General features: G+C 39.3%; 1 protein-coding gene across 1 annotated transcript; it reads left to right on the top strand.

Moving 5' to 3' along the window:
* The first annotated feature begins 1699 nt into the window (after window positions 1-1699).
* On the top strand, window positions 1700-22773 carry SHISAL2B (shisa like 2B). The gene is given in 4 exon segments (XM_003925801.4): window positions 1700-2035; window positions 6737-6894; window positions 22591-22685; window positions 22687-22773. Coding segments are annotated over 4 exon segments (483 nt in total). The 5' UTR covers window positions 1700-1844; the 3' UTR covers window positions 22726-22773.
* Window positions 22774-22780: the final 7 nt, after the last annotated feature.

Here is a 22780-nt window from a genome sequence, read left to right as displayed (position 1 = left end):
GAGTGGAAGAGAGGGAGTGAGAGGGAGAGAGCACTTTGGAGATCATCAGAATCTTCATGAGTACTGACCACTGTATGCCTGGGAGGAAACTACTTGAATCACAGAAAAGAATCATCTGAAAGGAACAGAGGGAACAACAATCCTTGTAGCCCCTCACAAGGTTGAAATGTGTTCCCAACAGTCAGAATGGTAAGCCCTATAATTCACAAGTATTGGGTAGAATAATTCGAAGGGTATTGAGTCAGTAAAATTCAGTCCTAAAGGCGACTCTAGTCCTGCCTAACAAATATTTAAAAAAATAAAAACCTGAAAGATCCAAACTGTTTGCAAGGAACTTAACTGTGTCCCAGTACACAGCTCAAGAGTATTTATAGTAATGCAGAAACATCCAGCAACGAACAAGGTAAAATTCATGACGTCTGGGATCCAATCAAGCCCCTGGTCAAGGGAAGGAAGTAGAAATGAAGAGGAAGAAGCAATACTCTACCTTGTACATTTTATGAATGTTATAATCGCCTCCTCTGCCATTGTAAGGCTATTCTTTTTCTTTATATATCCAAGCATTGTATAATTTATTACAATAAGCGTACATTATTACTGTTATTTTAAAAAGGCTTTGTGAACAAACCAATCAAGAAAATGGAAATACAAACAAAAAGGAGACAAAAGAAGTTCCACAGCACATCGGAACTGACAAGGGCTCTTTCTCCCTATTTCCTCTGCCTTTTTTGTTTTTTTCTGAGACAGACTTTTGCTCTTGTCGCCCATGCTGGAGTGCAACGGCAGATCTCGGCTCATGGCAACCTCCGCCTCCAGGTTCAAGCCACTCTCCTGCCTCAGCTTCCTGAGTAGCCGGGATTACAGGCATGCGCCACCATACCCGGCTAATATTTTGTGTTTTTAGTAGAGTGGCGGTTTCTCTATGTTGGCCAGGCTAGTCTCCAACGCCCAACTCGGTTTCTCAAAGTGCTGGTGGGATTACAGGCGTGAGGCACCGCGCTTGTACTTCCTCTGCCTTCCCCCGCCCGCCCTGGCTGCCTCCTCTCTAGAAAGTTCTCACTTTCCTTACCTTCATGTCTTGCGTTTCTTATCCTTTCTGGATTTTTTTTTTTTTTCAGCTGAACACAGAATGCAACTGCAGCGTGGCTAGTTGTTAGAGGAGATTTTGTTTCTTTCTTTTTCTTTTCTTTCCTTTTTTTTTAAGTGGGCAGATCTTAATGTTCACATTTATTCCTCAAAGAAAGAGAACACCAACACCACTTCACTAGTGTTCAGCTGCCTTTTATTTGGCCCTCTCCTCTACTCCTTGGGTCAATGGCCGGGGCGATTAAGGCTCCACCAGATCGGATGTGTTTGCCCAGAACCCACCTGTCCTGTCCCTGGGCAAGCAAAACCGCAACTTTCCCAGCATCTGCCTGGACTGAAAACATGTCCCACGCCTCCTTTTTTTCCCTCTGGCAAAAGCTCTTTCTGGCATGAGGTGGGGACAGCTAAGGTCTCCAGGCCGCTAATGAAGTGAGGGAAAGTGGAGGGGAGTCAGCCGAGCGGGAAGAAAGCAGGCGACGGGAGCGGGAGGATAGACGACGGGCCGAGATGGGCGGATAAAAGGAGCAACCGCTCAGCAGCGAGAGGGAGAAGGGAGAGTAAGGTACCCAGACACCATGTGGACAAGGGGAGGAGAGAAGGCAGAGGTGGCGCGCGAAGGCTGAGCGCCCAGGCAGCCAGATCCCAGATCTGGAGAGCCGAGCCGGTGCAGAAGGGTCCGCGGGCTCTGGCGGTGCTGGACGGGTGCGATCCGAGAGCAGATCGGGGCCCTCGCGAGCCCCTCCCGCTCCCTGCCCACGATGAGCGAGGCCAGCCAGCTGTGCTCCGGCTACTACAGCCTCAACCAGAGCTTCGTGGAGCCCTTCCAGTGCCCTCGGCGCGGCGAGGGAGCCGCGCTCCGGTACTGCTGCGGCTTCGCCGACCTCAAGTACTGCTGCAGCGAGCCGGGCAGCTACTTCCCTTACAAGCACAGCTACATGTGGAGCCTCAGGTGGGCTGAGAGCCCGCGCGTGCGGCAGCTGGCCGGGCCCGGGGCTAGGGAGGCGACCAGAGGAGCCGCGCCGGGGCCAGAGAGGTCCTCCGCGACCCAGTAACCTACCCTGGGCTGGGTTCTTATGGAAGGACGCGGAGCCTCTGAGGGCTGGTGAGGGTAGGGAGAGAAATCTAGCCCGGCTCGGAACTCCCCGGGGAGCCAGGACCGGAGGCGAAGAGCACGCGGGAGGAGCGCTGGCTTTGCGCCCAGGGCGCACTTGAGGCCCGCCTGGCTGGCCCCGCTGGGTTCCCTGTCCGCCTCGCGGGAGCCGACTGCTCTCCCCTCGCCGGGGACCAGTTCCAGGCTGGCAGCTCTAGTGGTGGAGTGGGAGGACAGGCAGATAACCCAAGGGGAAGGTTTAAAATCCTCTTTTTGGTTTGTTTATTTGTTGTATTTGAAGAGAAAGGAGGCTCCTTCGGGACTCATTTTACTACATTAACAAGGACCAGAGTATTTTAAGACCCTCTGAGGCGTGTGAAGGAATTGGCTGTATTCTTAAAAAAAAAAAAAAAAGCATATATATATATACACACACACACACACACACACAAACACACACACACACACGTGTTCCTGAGGGCCTGTGCAAACAAATGGGCTTTACGACTTGCCCTTTTCCGAGGATCTGACCCTGACCCTGGAGAGAATTGAGGAGACACCATGAAAGGTACAGCTTTTGATTGCTATGAATACTCACACTCTGTAGAACGGACACCCCCTTTCTCGAAACCTGAGCTATTTGCCTATTGCTGAAATGTGAAGAGGCTTTCTAAGGTAGGGTCTTTCTTCTTTCTTTTTCCTATAGTAGCAATTTTATTTAACTTATTCCAACTAGTATTGATGTAGACATTTTCATTATGAATTGCTTTTCCTCCTTCCACTCTGAAGGACAGCAAACTTTAAACCTGATTTTTCATTTTGCTTGGAGAATGACTAGGGTCGGACGATCAAGAAAAGAGCTCCCACCTTAAACTGTTTTGTACCTATTCATTAGTTTATGAGGTTGGAAGAGATTGATTCTGTTAGTAAGAGATAAAGTATTGTGATTATGTCTCCCATCTCCTACATGACTCAGAATTTAACACACGTGCCAAGTCTATAGCAAATGACTGTTAGTTCTTGAAGCAATAAAGTATTAACATATTTTTCTATATTGCAAGCATCAAAAAGTCTCAGAAAGAGTGCCTATCTTCCAGTAAGTTCAACTCACAAAGTTGTATTTTGCTGGAGGGGGGCAAAATGTCAGAAAATAGTGATAGCTTATCCTTAGTAGATCACATGGGGAGGAAATCTGTACTGCACTGGTTTATTATCCTGACTTTTGGAAAATAACATAGTAATCTATCTCTGGGTCATTGGAGGCGATAATAATGGCAGAAGCACCTCCAACAGGGGCTGGTAATTCCTAGGTCAAACTCAATTGGAAAATGTGCCTGAGATTCTCATATCCCTGAATAGTTCCAAAATGACAAGCAACAGAGGACATAAAACCTTCCTAAGACTTACCAGGCCATAAAGGAGTGAACAGCTTGCTGTTTCTTCATTCAGCACTGACAAAATGAACAGTGCAGCTCCATTCCTGGGAAATAGAAAAATCACTTCAACTGATGTTGACAGTTGACAGTGTTAAACCTGGGGTTCCTGTGAGTTATTGAGCTCTGAGAACACAATAGGGCATAAATTTATTAGAGCTTCCTTTCCCTCCTATTCTTTGCTCTCCGCTCCTAATCTAAAATAGTTCAACTGTGAACAGTCACTAGCCCTTGTTTTGAGATTCTATAGTGGCTGGAGAAAGGCACAGCTGTGGCTATCACAAGATAAGTGAACTTCCTAAGTTGGAGAATTGCTGCATTAATGTGACAGCAGCTTCAGACCCCCTCTCAAAGCTTGTAAAGCAACTGCCATATGGTGCTGAGGAAAGAATAATTCTTCCTTCCCTGTGCCTGGCCCCCTCCCATCTTTTCTCCTCCTATGACTCCCTGTGTTCTTAGGATTTTCCTTGGTAACCTTCTCCAGGACTTAGGAAAATAAGGCCTGTTGGACAGGGCCATACATGAGTGGCTATTTAATAAGTATTTATTGAAATGAATATTTTAGGAGCTCCATCTTCACCGAGAGTTTATACCTAGAGTGTATGCATAAAGCAACATTTCTATAAAGTGAACCGTGACATTGAAACTGTTTGTCAGTATTATGAAAAACATTCTTTTTTAACAGAAAGCAGGGATGGCATGCTTTGTTTTTGTTTTTCTTTCAAATTGCATGGTCTGGATTTTTAATCTGTACACTGAAAGCCCACACAATGTATGTGGAAGGTAATTAAACTGATAATTTTGCTTTTGAATAGACTAAATTACTTTTTTACCTTGAAGATTTTTTTAAATAATCGGGTTCTTGTTTGAGGAATCTTTCCAGATGTCTAGTCTCCTATCTGCTCTGTGCACCAGATAATATTAACTGAGTGGATTACGTTCCCATGTGTCTGTGTATAGTGAAGTGATCCTAACCTTCCCTGACACTTAAAATGCACAGAAGTTAGGTTTGCTGCAAACAAGTATAAAAGAGTAGTAGCCAAACATAGGGAATCTACCTGTTAGATGAGAGCACATCCAGTGAGAGCAAACCACAAGTTGAAATATACAACTCTACAGTGACTCTAGCCATAAGATTCCCCAGCCTTCACTCATCTGTAGGGCTAATGGAACTGGGTTAACATTAAACCAAGCATAAGAATCTCTGGAAGTCTGACTTGATGTGAGTGGTTCAGGAGGCAATCTGTTCTTTGCAGGGGTGCTCTATCTCCTGAAATCAAGAGCAAGTGGAGTGAGCTTACCTCTTTACTTTCAGGTCTGTTCTCCTTCCTGCCAAAGCAACGATGCTCCTGGCATCCCCGGTCAAGTTCTCCCTTCCCTCCCTTTTGGTACAGGTCAAACTTTTCAGGGTCCTAATCTCAGGGAAAGAGCAGAAGCCTAAAGGCAAGCCAGGAAGATAATGAAGAAAAAGGTCATGACTTTTCAATGATGTATGTTCCAAATACAGGTAGATCAATCAGCAGTCAATTATTATTTATTTCCATTTATTGAACATTGTCTACATGCTAAGCTCTTAAACACTTTAAATAAGTGTTTGCAACGCTACTGTGAAGTCAACAGAAGTATCTGTTCTTGAGTAAAATTGATTAAAATCTATTTATAGATTACAATCTATTGGTAGATTTTAATTAGAACAAACTATGGCTCAAGAAGTGCATGTTAGCATATTAGTCTTTCAAGATTGTTTTTCTCCCCAAGCTCTTTTCCCATTTAGTAGTATTAAGTTCACACGTTTATGAAAACTGTATTTCTCAAATGATTAGACTTATAGGTAACTGAATCAGATGGAATCATTACAAATTTGAGGTGGAGCAAATACAATCAGATACACATTTTATTTTTAGAGAAAAATACAAGGGCTTCTTCCTTAATGCTAGAAGCGACTGACACTATGCCTTTTTAGAAAGGAAAAACTCAAACTGAATATGAACTTTATATGAATTTCACAAATACCATCTTCCTTTAATTCAAATTGTTTTCTCCTTTTTTTAAGTAATAGTTTTGGCTTTGTATATCAACAAATGGCATTTCACATATGTCTTTAGTGCTTTTGCAGAAACAAATATTTTTCTATTCATCATGTGTTGGTGAACCTGATCATTCCTTCTCAAATATATCAATAATAGAGGATTATTTGATGGAGACGTTTTTGAATTATCTCTAGAGAATCATGTGACCTTTAACCTATAATATGAACATATGATCTTCCCTATTAATAGTAATTTATAGGCTGGCCAGGCACAGTGGCTCACGCCTGTAATCCGAGCAGTTTGGGAGGCTGAGGCAGGCAGATCACTTGAGGTCAAGAGTTGGAGACCAGCCTGGCCATCATGGAGAAACCCCATCTCTTCTAAAAATGCAAAATTAGTTGGGTATGGTGGTGCATGCCTATAATCCTAGCTACTCAGGAGGCTGAGGCAGGAGAATCACTTGAACCCAGAAGGCGGAGGTTGCAGTGAGCAGATCAGGTCATTGCACTCCAGCATGAGCAATGAGAGAAAACTCTGCCTCAAAAAAAAAAAAAAAAAAAGTAATGTATAGGCCAGGTACGGTGGCTCACACCTGTAATCGCAGCACTTTGGGAGGCCGAAGCTGGCAGATTGCCTGAGCTCAGGAGTTCGAGACCACCCTGGGCAACATGGTGAAACCCTGTCTCTACTAAAATACAAAAAATTAGCTGGGCATGATGCGTGCACCTGTAGTCCTGGCTACTCAGGAGGCTGAGGAACAAGAATCACTTGAGTCCAAGAGGCAGAGGTTGCATCGAACCAAGATTGCACCATTGTACTCCACCCTGAGCTGCAGAGTGATACACAATCTCAAAAAAAAAAAAAAAAAAAAGTAATGTATAAATTTAAAAGGGCCTTGAAAATCTTGTAGAGAAATACAAGAATTTGGTGGTGGAAAAAGGTAAGCTGTAGATTTCAATCAGTTACTGTTTATGCTAAAATACAATTTGGTTATGAATGACTGAGAACAAGAACTAACAATATATTTTCACCTTCTCTTTAGTTTAACCAGTGTAAATCACTTTGTATGACACATGTTTTTTTTCTGTTTTCCTCAGCATTGGTGCCTTGATTGGATTAGGAATTGCTGCCCTTGTTTTACTTGCCTTTGTCATCAGTATCTGTGTTCTCTGCTATTTATTTCTGTATACAAAGCCTCAAAGATTAGACACCGGCCTTAAGCTTCAACACTTAGAGGCTTCTTCCACTCAAGAAGGTAATCAGTATCTATTATTTGTTACCCATTACCTGAACTCTATCCAAAAGAATAATCTGTACCTGGGTAATCACACTGTTAACAATGAATGCTTTTTAAAAATTGAATCAGGCCTTAATGATGAAATACCTTAGGGAAATTGTGCTTAGGGAAAAATAGCAGCAGAATGTAATTATTCTCATGAAAATTAAATCACTGCTTCAGTAAATCCACTTTAAATATATTTATGTTCCTTTCAGTTATTAAGATTTATCCCCTTGAAATTTCTAAAATGTTGTTTTTAAATGGAGCCAAAGAAGTCAAATAAATAGGGGAACCCAGTATTTGTTAACTTATTCTCTGAACTCAATATTGCTCACTCTAGATTGGCTAGTCAGTGATCAGTTAAGAATTTATTTGTGTACCTACTATGTACAGAGTTCAGGGGAGGCATAGGAAATAATTCAGAGCCATATAAGAAATAGAAGAAATAGGTAGAAGACTGATTGACTAAATTGCAAACTAGTTAAAATATTAGGATGTGTATGTGTGTAGTGTGGCTATAAAGTAGAAATAAAAGTTTATGGTTTGTGGAACTAGGTCCTATTATTATCTTAATCAGTGCTATATAAATGCTAGTTGTTACTATTGTGAAACTCAATCACAACAAATTAAAACTGTTGTGAATATAGATTTCTATAATGTATTAAAACGTACTAATTATAAATTTTATTGTGAGATACACATATAAACAAGTCTAGAATATATATTATAGAATATATATGGAATTTATAGAGAATTTATATAGACAATATATAAACTTAGAATATAAATTTAGGATTTATGTATGTATTTAGAATGACACCCAAGTGCTCACTTGCTTCCCTGTAAAAATAAAATGAAAATCTTTAAGTTAAAAGAATTGAGAAAAGTCCCCACCCATATGCTCTATTTTAGCTGCATCCTAAAACTTCTCATATTATGGGGCATCTGTTCTGTGATCTTATCAAATACATCACCACTGTGTGATTGCATTAGCTCTAGTTTCCTTCTCTGTAGAGGAGACCTCTCAGATGGTGTCCTGTGTCGCAGAACAAGGGGCCAAGATTCCTTGAAAGTCCTCTTCCTGAAGTACTGTTTGGAGTCTGCATGGCCGAATTGACAGGTTGTCAGCTGAATTTAGTACAAATGATTTAGGCCCGTTTCTCCACTGGAAGTCGATTAGTGATTGTCAAATAATCAGATTGTAAAATCAATTTTTGTCTCAATTGCTTAGGTAATTTAGTTGTAGTTCTTAAATCTGACTGTGCCTAAGAATCACGTAGAGAGCTTGTTAAAAACACAAATTACCGGCTCTGCATTTTAAAATAAGTAGCTCCTCTTTCTGCTTCTGCCTTTGTTCCCCTGCTGTCTGCTCCCCAGAGCAGCCAGAGCAGACCTGTTAAAACACAAATCAGGTCCTGTCAGTCCTCTGCTCAAAACAGTAATCGCTTCCCATCTCTTTCAATAGAGAAAACAGTCTTCACCGTGACCTAACTTTTGTGGTCTGCCCTTATATTTTGTACCTTCACATGTGCAGCCTCATTGGCCCCTTTGCTGTTTTTTGAAATTCCTGACTCAGGGCTTTTGCACATGCTTTCACTATTGTCTAGGATGCTTTTCCGTCGGATATCTGCAGGACTTACATTTTCACTTTCCATCTTTACTCAAAAGTTACCTTCCCAGGAGCTCTTCCCTGGTTACCCTATCTGCATTTTTAATTCCCTTTCAATGTTTAATTTCCTCTTCCTGCATTGAATTTCTCTTAGGCATTTACCACTAACATATTATATACTTCACTTACCTGTTGTCTATGTTTTGCCCACTCCAACTAGAAACTAAGTTCCAGGAAAGTAAGAATTTTTGTCTTGTTTGCTTTCTACTGTATCCCCAGTGCCTAGAACATGTAACAAATATTCCATGAATTAATTGAATGGGGTAGCACTGCATATATGTGATCAAAGGAGCATATTTTGAGAAACACTGACAAAGTATTGTCACTGTCACAGTCATAAAGCATTCATCGATTGCCTCTCTATACAATACACTGTGCTAAATAAAAATTGGTTATTTTTCCAGATTTAGCTTAGATATTGCTCCAAAATTTTTTTTCACATTGACTTTGGAACCTAGCAACAGAATTGGTTGGTTTGTTGATTCAAGTTTTGTATTCTTGTTGCTATTGAGCGAAGGAGGTCCATTATAGTTAGATGAGGCTGCTTACTTGCAAAGAAATATCCTAATTCTGCCCCTCTCACAAATATATTTTGTCAAATTGGCAAATCAATTCAGTATACCTTTCCTGAGTGTGTGCTATTGGTAAGGCAGGATTTTACATGATCAGTGACTTCCTGCTGCTTTCAAATGGGGTGATTTGGGTCCCTTGCATTGGTTTTAACCAAATCAGACATAGTGGAGAGCCCAAAATGAAATAGTTCAATTATCACTAGAGTGGGAAGAGAAAATTGTTTGCATTTGAAAGTGAGCCTTTGATGTGATGTTTAAACATTGCTGTATCCTTCGTTAAATATACATGTTCCATTCCAATGATCCTACTACCTAGCAATGGATGCCAGTGTTGTAGCTATTGAAAAAGCAAGTCTGGGGCTTTATTGCATTTAAGGAATGTCTTGAAGGTTAGGAACATAATAAAATATTTGAATAATAAATCAAGCAAGTAAATATTACATCAGGGTAAAATTGGTTTCACCAGTTAGCCATTTTCTTCCAAAACTCATGGGTCCACCTCTCAATATTTTAGGTTAATTTTTACAATTGAAACTATTTTCATTAAAATAAATAGGAATGACCTAAAGGGAAATGTATTCTTGTGTATTTACTAAGTTGACTTAAGACACTGAATATTTTTTCACCCTATAAATGACAAGAGTCTAAAATAGTCTAATATTTTCCATAGCATATCTTTATTCTATTGAACTTCATTACAAATTAAGGCTCTGACATTTGGAATGGATCTTGAGAAAAGCAGGTCTCTGGTAGTGATTGTAGACTCTAATTGGGCTATCCCTAGGGCTAATTCTGTACCAAGGACTTAGGGCTAAAGCAGTCGATTGGTCTTTAAGTTATGTTCCATAACCATTTTCTTCTTTTTAAACTTTTGTGTTTCAGGTTATGCATGCTTCAAATGACAATGTTTAAAAGAATACCATCACTTGTAAATTGTTGTGTATAGGACATACAGCTCCTGAGCAAAAGATGGCTGTGTGAAAGGCATCTTTCTGAGTCCACACTCTGAGGGTGAGGGCTCATTCCATAGGTTGTGGAGGAATTAATGGCTAATTGAGGGGCAATTAAAGGGGTAAATGTCTTAGAACCCTGTTTTTCAAACTTTTCCACCAGAGAATCCTTAAAGGTATACAGTTGTCGCTCAGTATCCATTGGGATTGGTCTCAGAACCTCCTGCAAATACCAAAGTCCTCAGATGTTCAAGTCTCTGATATAAACTGTCATAGTATTTGCATGTAATCTACGCATATCCTTCCCTTTTATTTATTTATTTATTTTGAGATGGAGTCTCACTCTGTTGCCCACAGTGGAGTGTGGTGGCACAGTCTTGGCTCACTGCAACCTCTGCCTCCCAGGTTCAAGCTATTCTCCCGCCTCAGCCTCCTGAGTAGCTGTGAATACAGACACTGGCCACCACGCCTGGCTAAGTTTTTTTTATTTTCAGTAGAGGTGGGGTTTCACCATGTTTGTCAGGCTAGTCTCAAACTCCTGACCTCAAATAATCTGCCTGCATCAGCCTCCCAAAGTGTTGTGATTACAGATGTGAACCACTGTGCCCGGCCCTTTTATATGCTTTAAATCAGTAGTCCCCAACCGTTTTTAGCACCAGGGACCAGTTCCATGGAAGACAATTTTTCCAGGTCAGGGGTGGGACGGATGGTTTGGGGATAAAACTGCTCCACCTCAGATTATCAGACATTAGATTCTTGTAAGGAGCACACAACCTACATCCCTCGCATGTTTGTGCTCCTTTGAGAATCTAATGCCAATGTTGATTTGACAGGAGGTAAAGCTGAGGCAGTAATGCTTGCTTGTCCTTTGCTCACCTCCTGCTATGTGGCTGGGTTCCTAACAGGCCACAGACTTGCCACTGGTCCATGGCCCAGGGGTTGGGGACCCCTGCTTTAAATCATCTCTAGATTACTTACAATACGTAGTACAATGTAAATGCTCTGTAAGTAGTTGTTATTCTGTGTTGTTTAGGGAATAATTACAAGAAGAAAAGTCTGTACATGTTCAGTACAGACGCTTTTTCCCCCAAATATTTTTGATCCATGATTGTTTGAATCTACAGATGCATAACCCAGGCATATGGAGGGCCAACTATGTAAAAAAAAGGAATTTGTGTCTCCAGAATTCTAATGGCTAGAGTAGAAGGGCCTGCTTTAAGCCTAATGAACTGTAAATTATCTGAAGCTCCCATTTTATTTTTTGAATTATGAGAATTTTCAATTTGACTGCATAATATGATTACTTGCTCTCTCTAATAATAGCATCTTCTCCCTCTCATCTCTGAGTAAAACTGATGCTCCAGGAAGATAAAACATATTCATCCTGTGGCTTTGAATATTTGTTGATACTCTGAAATTATAGAAGGGGTTGGAGGAAGGAGCACAGAGAAGGGTTTTTAGAAGCAGAATTTTTGATAAAATTAGAAGGGAAAATAGTAGAGCTGCTTGGCACAAATAAAATAATACCGTTGTACAGGTATAATAAACAACAAGCCTGTATATGGTGTTCTCTTTTGTAAAGGCAGATGATAAACATGAAAAGGGGTAAGTAAATTAGCAGTAAGGCACAGTTGTCTAGGAGAACAGCATAAATTATATAGAAAACACTGAGAAGGAAAGCAAATTTAAAAATAGTGCAAACATTTATTCTGCCTGTGAGCAAAATAGAATTTGGGCTGGCTCAGCATGGTCTGCTATATTCATCTTAGAAGAATTACTGTAACTATATAGTTTAATATCTGATTAAGCAAGACTCCATCTCCCCTCTTGTTATGCTTATTTTTCAAAGTTTCTTGGCTACTCTTGTAACATTCAAGTTTCCAAATAAACTTTGAATCACGCTGTCAAATTTTAATAAGACAAATGGTATTTTGATGGGTTTTGTACTAAATGTATAGAAAAGTTGGAAACTACTTTTCTAAATAGCCTTAATGTCCTTTCAAAACCATTGGCTCAAAGCTTTTATGAATTAGGCTGCCAAATTATTTATTAATAGTAATATCAGTATTTGTTTCAGAAAGACTTTAAAGGAATTCATTGAGATCTTAGCAGAAAATAGGGTAACGTAAATTAAATGGCATAAAAGGCCACCTGTGTCCCTTTAAATAGAAAGACCTTTTTATTTAAAATAATGAGCCTGGAATTTTATACACCTGATTTTGTTTCTACAATGTAGAAAATCAAACTGCTCAATAGAACTACTGCTACATTTATTAGGTTGGTGCTAAAGTAATTGCAGTTTCTGCCATTATAGTAACATTTCTGAGTCTTCCTCAAGGCACAGTCAGGCAATCCTCAGTCATGTTCAAACTAATAAGCAAAAGAGAAGCCAGTATCTCATTGAAAATTACTCATTTCAAGGATATAAAATATCAGCTAATTTCTTTTGTAAGCTATTGTTAATCATCAGTGGTTGAAAGAATTTAACAATACAGAAAAGAAAGAAAAAGGTGAAATCTGGAAAAAATAGTGTAGGAAAAAATTTCGGAATAGAACTGCCTCCACTCATTAATATGTGTCAAAGCAAAAGGGCAAGTCCAAGATTCTAGCACCTATAATAAATTTTTTGACTGTGCTTATGTGAGATCTCTCCATATACTTGAGGGCAGAACAGGGCATTGAAAAGGGAGAAGTCAGTAAGCTTTGCTCACTTCACCATTTAGCTCACAGCAGTCCTGTGTATCACCATATTAAATTTGAAGGGAAAACATCCTCTTACAGATTAAAAAACACTTTTAGGGTAAAAACTTGAGATTGCTTGTTTCCGCAAGAAGGAAATGCAGGATGAGTGGGATGTGTAGATTTTCTACTAAATAATAAAGTGACTCAGCTAGGTTAGTATGTGGAAGCTGCTGAAGGACTTGAGAATGGTAACCCAGAAGCTCGAAGGACATTGGCAGATGATAGCAGAAAAGCTTAATTACAGTTCTTCCTGATAGCCACAAGATAAAGACCTGCAGCGGTCCCCAACATTCTTTTGATATTTTGAAGTGGCAGGCAAGAGTGGAGTCCACAGAAGAATTATAGGTCCCCAAGGAAAGGGTTTGAAAATAAATATAAAATTTCACTGTTAGCCGGGCGCAGTGGCTCAAGCCTGTAATCCCAGCACTTTGGGAGGCTGAGGCGGGTGGATCACGAGGTCGAGAGATCGAGACCATCCTGGTCAACATGGTGAAACCCCGTCTCTACTAAAGATACAAAAAATTAGCTGGGCATGGTGGCACGTGCCTGTAATCCCAGCTACTCAGGAGGCTGAGGCAGGAGAATTGCCTGAGCCCAGGAGGCGGAGGTTGCAGTGAGCCATTGCACTCCAGCCTGGGTAACAAGAGCGAAACTCCCTCTCAAAAAAAAAAATTTCACTGTTATCAGAAAAACTATGTTGGCCTCACCTGTGATGAGGATAGGTAGAATGATTTTGTTAGATGGATTGGATTTAAATTTTGGCAAAGGCCAAAGCTTTAATTTAATGACAGTCTAAGAAGTACAGGATTAAAGGAAGGTTGAAATTTACATACAAAGACTAGAACAACCATCACAAAAGAATGGAAATGAGGAGGCTGCGACAAGAGCCATTGACAATCAATTTAGGAAAGAACTGTCCTGTGGACAATCTTGGCAATTCCCACTCAACTAATAAGAAAGAGAAATTAAATAAGAAAAAACTTTTATGTGTAACAGATCTCTTGGGAGTGCAATGATATTACAGATTTATTTAAATTGTATCCATGTTGTTACCTGTGACAGAAAAGAGGTACTTTTTTGGTTAAACCTACTTTGTTGGTTAAGAAATTAGTTTCTGTTTATTAAAGAAAAACTAGGAAAAGCTGAGGTTGCTGAGATATTTCCATCTTTCTCTTTTAAAATTATCCCAAAGAGTTGCAGTTAGCTGGACAGTATTATCACTATAGCTCCACTAACTGCGGTTGTTTTCCCATATGTCCAATTACTGTAAGTTACCAGAGGGATATATCTTTAAAGCACTTTCGGATTTGTCTAACCGGCAGAAGAGAGTGAACGCTAGAGGTGTTAATGGTGTTTATAACACATCTTTTCTTGTTCACAGAGCAATTTGGTTTTGTTAGGGGAATTGCTTTGGCTTAAGAAGCCAATCTAAGAAAATAACTTTGTACTTAAAACTGGCTAGAAGAATCCAGTAGCCAAGTAAATAATGAGTTGTGGCTGGGAAATAAAGGTTTTTACAAGTCCTAAATGAAGAAAAATCTATATTACTGTAACGTATTTTGCAAGCCTTTAAATTTCAAAGGGGAGTAAATGAGTTAGATAAATTCCTTCAGCTGTTGCCAGAGAAATAGAAAATGGAAACAAGAGCATCAAAATGGGGATGATTTAGAGAGAACCCCAGAATGACTAAGTTAGGAAACAGCTTCCTTAGTTTTTTCCCATTTAAAAAAACCCAAAAAACCCAAATTGGTTGTGACAATTGTTTTTTTGTTTTTTTAACCAGTCACAACCAGTGACCTTGAAAGTCTGATTAAACTATTATGAACTTAAATATGTAAAGAGCTTTGGAAACATGAAGGACTTGAACCACCATTACACTCTTGAGATTTCCAGGAATTCAAAAAAATAAAATAAAATTTTAGATACTCAAATCGGTCCTTATATAAGATACAAATGCCACCCAGATAATGCAAAGCTAATTTCTATCTTTCATCTTTTATCTTTACCTGCTATGATACTAAAGAGTAAAAATAATATTAAACAAGTGAAAAATAACCTACAGACACCTTATTTTGATTTTCAAATATTATATAATGTGAATGCAGTATATCTGCGGTCTCTGTTAATTTAGAAGGTTTATTTTGCCAAGGTTAAGGATGCATCCCTGACACAGCCTCAGGGAGTCCTGAGACATATGCCCAAGGTGGTTGGGGTACAGACTGCTTTTATGTATTTTAGGGAGACATGAGACATCAGTTAATATGTATAAGATGGGCCAGGTGCAGTGGCTCACGGCTGTAATCCCAACACTTTGGGAGGCAGAGGTGGGCAGATTGCTTGAGCCCAGGATTTTGAGGCCAGTCTGGGCAATGTGGTGAAACCCCATCTCTACCAAAAAATAAACAAATGAGCCAAGTGTGGTGGTGTGTGCCTGCAGTTCCAGGTACTTGGGAGGCTAAGGCAGGAGAATCGTTTAAACTCAGGAGGTGGAGGTTACAGTGAGCCAAGATCACACCACTGCACTCCAGCTTGGGCAATAGAGCAAGACTATCTCTTAAACACACACACCAACAAAATGTGTGAGATGTGCATTGGTTTGGTGTGGTAAGGCGAGACAACTCAAAGTGGAGGCTTCCAGGTTACAAGTGGGTAAGAGACAAAAGACTGCATTCTTTTGAGAACTTGATCAGCCTTCCACTGAATACACAATTTAGTCTGGTTCAGTGAATCTGCAGTTTTACATAAACAATAGGGGAGAGGAAGCAATGAGATATGCCTTTGTCTCAGGTGAAACTCAGAGGGATGACTTTGAAGTAGAATGGGAGGCAGTTTTGCCCTAAGTAGTTCACAGGTTGACTTTTCTCTTTAGCTTAGTGATTTTGGGGTCTCGAGATTTATTTTCCTTTCACATTTCCACCCTTTTCTTTTTAAAATCTTTTAGAGAAAGCATTTTAGGAGAAAAATGAGTCTGGTCTCTGGTTTTGTCTGATCTCTCATGGCTAGTATCGTTTATTCCTAGATGGGTAGGTACCACATTATGAGGAAAGCTCATTTTTAGCAGGTTGTGAAGTCTCATGTCCTGTGAAGAGAAAATAGGGGGAGGAGGAGAAAAAAAAAACAAACAAAACAGAACAATTCTGAAATCCATACATCAATAGCCAGATATAAAGTGGCTTGCGTATGTAAATAGGTTGCTGTTATTTTCTTCCAAAATTTAGTTGTCTAGCTTCAGTTTGCAGGGCTTTAAAGAAAGCACAGCTTAGAATTAGGAAAAATGGGGGGGAAAAGGGAAAAGAAAGAACAAAAACTAAAAACATTATTTTGGAGACTTGTATCCAGGAAAAATTTTCGAATTCAGTCCAAACTGTAGATAATAATAAAAATTGAAAAACAACAGACAAGACTAGAATCTAATAACAGGTGTATTATAGCTCATTTTGAAACAGTTTTTCTCTCTTCAGTCTCCTATTTTTATTAAAAACAAATCATAATAGGATCGATTTGTTTGCAAAAATAAGTTTTAGTCTTATGCTTGGGCTGATTATTTGTATAAAGTACAACAAGGATAATTATTTTTCAAATAGGCTTTTAAAATTGGCTTTGATGTTTCATAATGAATCTCAGATAAGACCTTTTTTTTAAAGCTGAGCCCAGCCATGGGTTTGTATCCTCAAATACCTATAAGTTATATAAATTCCTCTCCTCTTGAGGTCCTAAGATAAATTGGGGCTCCTGGGCCTGTTAGAATATAACTTTCTTTACTTACCACAGATAAGTAAAAACCCTATACAGGGATTGTGAGGACATGGTATAAGGCCATATTTCCTCAAGGGGCTTTATTGGCTCTATAGGTCAAGCTTAATTCTTTAAAGCAGGCATCCCCAAACTTTTTACACAGGGGGCCAGTTCACTGTCCCTCAGACCATTGGAGGGCCGCCACATACTGTGCTCCTCTCACTGACCAACAATGAAAGAGGTGCCCCTTCCTGAAGTGCAGCGGGGGGCCGGATAAATGGCCTCAGTTTGGGGACGCCTGCTTTAAAGGAAAGCAGTACATCCAGTCAAAGCCTTGGTAAAAGAACCAGTTTCTCCAATTAAGTCCTGTTGCAAAATATTCTTATGCAAATAACTATATTGCCATAAGTTAAGAAAATTCACAAATAGTTTCCAGATTCTGGAGAAATCAGACACAGAGAAATATGCTCCAAATCTTGGTCACAGGAGTATATTGTGAACAATTGCTAAAAGCTGTAGATAGCTTAAAATCAGTTTTCTTGACTCCAAGAAAAAAAACCAAAAGATCAGCAACGTTTTAAACAGTCAAAAAGATCACTTCAGTCTTCTTTTCCTTCAGTCCATGCAGTTAACTGCTGTCCTGTTTGGTATTCATGAACATTTTAGCTCTCTGAGAGTCCGGAAATTTTTTTCCTTTATTCTAATGTCACAATTTCCAAAGTTATTAAAAACCTGCATTCAAGAGCACCTATCAAAGTCCTACAGCTGATTATAAACTACCTTTTGAAGAGGATCAAAACAAGACAAATCTTAGGACAGTCATTATTAAAACCACATTTGACTAGCAATTTGTTACTTCTGTGGCATACAACAGTTTTACATAATAATTATAATTATTAATAACATCCAGGCCAGGTGTGGTGGTTCATGCCTATAATTCCAGAACTTTGGGAGGCCAAGGCAGGCAGATCACAAGGTCAGGAGATGGAGCGTATCCTGGCTAACACGGTGAAACACTGTCTCTACTAAAAATACAAAAATTAGCTGGGCATGGTTGCTCATGCCTGTAGTCCCAGCTATTCGGGAGGCTGAGGCAGGAGATTCACTTGAACCCTGGAGGTGGAGGTTGCAGTGAACTAACACCACTGTGTTATATTGGCGTTCAGGGGTTCAAGGTGCCCTCAGCTTCCCTGAGAGGACTTTTTCCAGGTTCTTGGTCTCCTGCCCTCTCAAGAATGAGAGAGGGGAACACGGTGCAGTGCACAGTAAATGCCAGACTCAAAAGTGTTTGTATAAAGTGATTTATTTATTTATTTAGAGAGAAACTGGAGGAGAGACAAAGAAATAGTTAATTCTCTCACTGAGTGAAAGAATTCAGAAAGATGGAATCCAGGAGAGGAAAGCAGCTTCCACACTGAGTGGAAGGGAACAGAGAGATGGAGTTTAGGAGGGGAAGACGGGCTTCCATGAGAGAGTGGGGAAGGGGTCTTCAGAGAGGAAATCCAGGAGACAGAAAGAAACATGGCTTCCATGAAGGGAGTGTTCATGGAAGGGGACCTGAAAATGGAGTCTGAAGGGGTGTGGAAGAAGGGGATTTTTAATCTGGGAAGAACCCCCTTCTCTAAGACCCCTGGCCAATGAAAGGAGTTCCTTTGAACTTTCGCTGGAGTGATTGACCCTTAGTTTCTTCCTGCGCCTGTGAAATTTAAACATAAACCGTTAAATCTCCAGATGGAGAGAGATGGGAGTGGGGCAGGGAGCTGGGAAGTTCTTGCCTTTAAAACTATGCCCCCTTGTGGACCCTGAAGGAGAACACCTTTCCTCAACTGCACTACAGCCTGGGTGACAGAGTGAGACTCTGTCTCAAAAACAAAACAAAACAAAAAAACACACACTAAGTCATATTAGAATTATAGGAGTTTCCCAGAATTTTGGAACACATACCAATAACATGTATACGAATATAGTCCAAAGGAAACCAAACACCATTTCATATTTAACAATGCTTCTTATATGATTTCTACAGTGAGTAAACCAAATATGTTTCTTTTGGACTTCAGGGGAATAATAGCAAAAAACTAATGAGGACTCAAGTTAGAATTTGACTTTGGAAAGTGTGTCAAATATAAAAAGTTTAAAATGCTTAATATTGGCCAGGCACAGTGGCACACACCTGTAATCCCAGCAGTTTGGGAGGCTGAGGTGGGCAGATCATGAGGTCAAGAGATCGAGACCATCCTGGCCAACATGGTGAAACCCCGTCTCTCCTAAAAATACAGAATATAGCTGGGTGTGGTGCCGCGTGCCTGTAGTCCCAGCTACTTGGGAGGCTGAGGCCGGAGAATTGCTTGAACCTGCAAGGCGGAGGTTGCAGTGAGCTGAGATCATGCCACTGTGCTCCAGCTTAGGTGACAGAGCGAGACTCCATCTCAAAAAAAAAGAAAAAAAAATGTTTACTTTGCAAAGACAAAACTTTTTTACTTCATAAAATTTTCATGCCAGCTTTCTCTACTGTATTTATTTTAAATAGCTTTGCTTGCTGATTGGGCAAAGGCAATTTTCTAGGCTGGTAAATGCTGTGCCTACATCAAATTAGCTGTTAAAAATCAAATTATATGATTCAACTATTATGATTGCATGTTTAGAAGTAGAATATTAAGTTATTAAGTAACTTATTTTTACTACCAAAAATAGTTCAGAAGAGAAGTAATTGAAATAAAGTCATTATTGTACCACTCTAGGCCCTAGATTTTAAATATCAGTGTTTCTAATATTAACCTAGAGATTAATACCATGCATGTTTCAGTATTATGGATAGGATATGGGAGCTGCAGTGAGACATCTTTCAAAACTTGTAAATAATATTGCCCTTTGAGTGTTGAACCATGAAATCGACCCAGAGTGAGGGATGTCCTGATTGATCCTAGTAAGCATTTTACCTATAGAAAAGTGTCTTTAATCTATATTTATACTTACAAAAAATAGTTTACTTATAGAAAGCAATCAATAGACAAAGCCAAGAAGTATTAGCACACTTAAAGACAAGATTTAGATTTACCTAAAGAAAAACAAAATGAAAACTCATATCCAGAAGATACGCTGTATGGTAAAAAGAAGAGGATGTACACTAGCTACTTCTAATGGAAGACATCTTGGCTAATGGACTTCCCCTTAGAGAAGTCTGAGGCCGATTTTCTAAAACCTGGTGGAGAATTTTTCAAGTAAAGGAGGCTGGAAAATAAGAGACACTAGGTAGCTAGAAGAGGCTTGGAGCAGAGAGGGAGGCAGCAGGGAAAGTTTGGAGAAAACAGGACTTGTGGGTATCTAAACTGCCGAAGATAAGGAAGGGAGTGAGAGAACTGAGCCAGAAGAGGAAAGCAGAAATAGATGCAGCCTAACCAAGTTCTTTGTGTGATTCTAAAGAGCGTTAGCAGACAGGCTGATAGTGTTATGAGTAAGTGCTATGTAAGTATTAACTATCATTATATTGCTGATAGTTTTACATTCTTTCTCACTTGACATTGAATTCTAAGCACATTCCATGTAATCAAAAATTTTTCAGAAACCGTTTTTAAAGTTAAATGGTTGCATGATATATAATGCATGATATTTAGCAATTCCATCATTAGAAACTTAAGGTACTTTCATTTCTCGGTATTTTTTATTTTATTTTATTTTATTATTATTTTTTGAGATGGAGTCTCGCTCTTGTTGCCCAGGCTGCAGTGCAATGGCATGATCTCAGCTCACCACAACCTCCGCCTACTGGGTTCAAGTGATTCTCCTGCCTCAGCCTCCTGAGTAGCTGGAATTACAGGTTTCCACCACCATGCCTAGCTAATTTTTTGTATTTTTAGTAGAGACAGGGTTTCACTATGTTGATCAGGCTAGTCTCAAACTCCTGACCTCAGGAGATCCACCTGCCTCGGCCTCCCAAAGTGCTGGGATTAGACTTGAGTCACTGCACCTGGCCTCGTCTCTTCATATTTAAAATAACTAGTGAAGACGTCTGTAAGTTTTAGATCTTATCTTTGATGGTTTCCTTGGGAATTTCTTGTTAAAGTGGAATTACAGGTTAGGAACATTTGACACTTTATGCACCAATTTACACTCGTACCATGCTACACCATTGACCAAGAAAAATTACTTTTTATCCTCACCTAATTGGGAGATGAAAAATGGTTTCTCACCTTTCAAATTTATATTTCTTCCTGACTAGCAAGATTAAAATCTTTTCATATTTATTAGCCATTTTATCTTTTCTGTCACTTTCTTTACCCACTAAAAGGTGTTACTGTCCTACATGTTGATTTGTAAGATCTTTACATGTTAGACATGCATCATATGTTCTAAACATTTTTTGCTAGTTGTTCTTCAATCTTTTTTGCTACCCAGTTTTAAAGTTTTCTATCTTATCCTTTAATTCATTAATAAACTAATATTTATTGAACAACTATGCGAAAGGCATTTTTTATAGACACATCATTAATAAACAAAATAGTCAAAAATTCTTTGGAATGTGGTACTTAAATTTTAGTGAGGGGAGATAGCCCATAACTGATAAGCATGAAAAATAGGTAAAATTATATTAGTAAATAAGTGCTTTGGGGGAAAAAAATGGAGGGCAGAAGGGGTTGGAGTTTTAGGGTATGGAGGCTGCAATTTTAAATAATATTTTGGTTTGGGTAGGTCTTACGAGTACCTACCAAAAGTCAAAAGAAGATGACTTTTGAAGGACTTGGAAAAAGAGAGTGACTGCGCAGATTATTTGGAGGAATAACATAGTAGACACACTGAACAGCCATTGCAAAGGTTCTACGGGCTGGAACATGCCTGAAATGTTTAATCAAAGAGGTTGGAGTGAACCAAAGAATGAAGTACAAAAAGATGAAGTCAGAGAGATTAATGGTGTGTGTATGAAATCACAGAGGCCACTGTAAGACCTGGGTGAATGGAGGGTTCTGGACAGAGGGCATGATTCAACTTGTCTTTTAAAGGATTGCTCTTTGAATGTTGTGCTGAAAACAGAATAGTGCTAGCAATGAGAAGTGGTCTAATTCTGGATGTATTTTAAAAGTACAGTCAACAAGGATTGCTGATGGACTAGATGTAGGGTTTGAGAGAAAAGAGAGGAATCAAGGACCAGAGGTTTTTGGCCACTAGACTGTGGATTTAGCAACATGAAGGTAATTAGCAATGGTGACAACATGAAGGTAATTAGCAATGGTGACGTTGCAAGGAGTCACAAAGAATGGTTTCCTGGAAGCCAAGGAAAGAACTGGATCAACTGCTGCTAAGAGATCAAATAAGATGAGAATGAACTGGACTGAGGATTTAGCAACATGGAGGTCATTAGTAATGTCTTTGATTTCTTCCACTGTTTTTTACATATTTAATTTCTATTGGTGAAATGATGCATTATTTCTACAATCATTCAACTTTCCTAACACTATTCATTGAATAGTCCATTTATTGCTATGTTTGTTTAGACTACTTCCGATCAACAAAGATCCATATTCTTTCACCTTTGCTCATTATATGGAGAGAGTGAATGGGACTGTGGCACACTGTGTCCTTATAATAAACCACATCTAAGTTGGTTATAATGTCAAAGCCTTAAGATTGTGCAAGTCATTATTGGCTTTAATGTAGTTTATTTACATTATGCATAGGAGAGGGACATTCACACTTTTATTAAGTCACTCAGAAATTGTTGCCTTCTTATCAAATGTGTAGTTATTTTCCTCATAGAAGCGTGGAGAAAGAAAGGTAAGCATGGAAATCAAATTTTTTGTTTCTGTTACTAAATTATTTCCCTTATTTGACTTTTAGAGGAAATATTCAAAAACCACTTCAAAATAATTCAGTTTTCATTCATCCACATAGCATTTTCAGAACATATTTTCAATATTGCTACAAAAATTATTTTTAAATGCAAATTTTTAAGTGAAATTTGATGCCATAATTTCAAATAATTATTTCATTTTGTTTTGTGTATCTGCAGGCAAGTGAAATGGAAAAACCAAAGCCCTCAATTCAAATGCAGCATCACATACAACAAATGAAACATACTATGAAGCTGATGATATAATTCAAGAAAAAAACAACGGATGCAACACAAATCCACGTTGCTTATTAACTAAAAATTCTGTGTTTTAAATGCTTGCTGGAGAGATGGGGCAATAAAATAAAGA

This window comes from Saimiri boliviensis, chromosome 1, assembly GCF_048565385.1.
Source record: "Saimiri boliviensis isolate mSaiBol1 chromosome 1, mSaiBol1.pri, whole genome shotgun sequence".
NCBI lineage: Eukaryota > Metazoa > Chordata > Mammalia > Primates > Cebidae > Saimiri > Saimiri boliviensis.
This window is presented reverse-complemented; position numbering and strand designations above follow the sequence as displayed.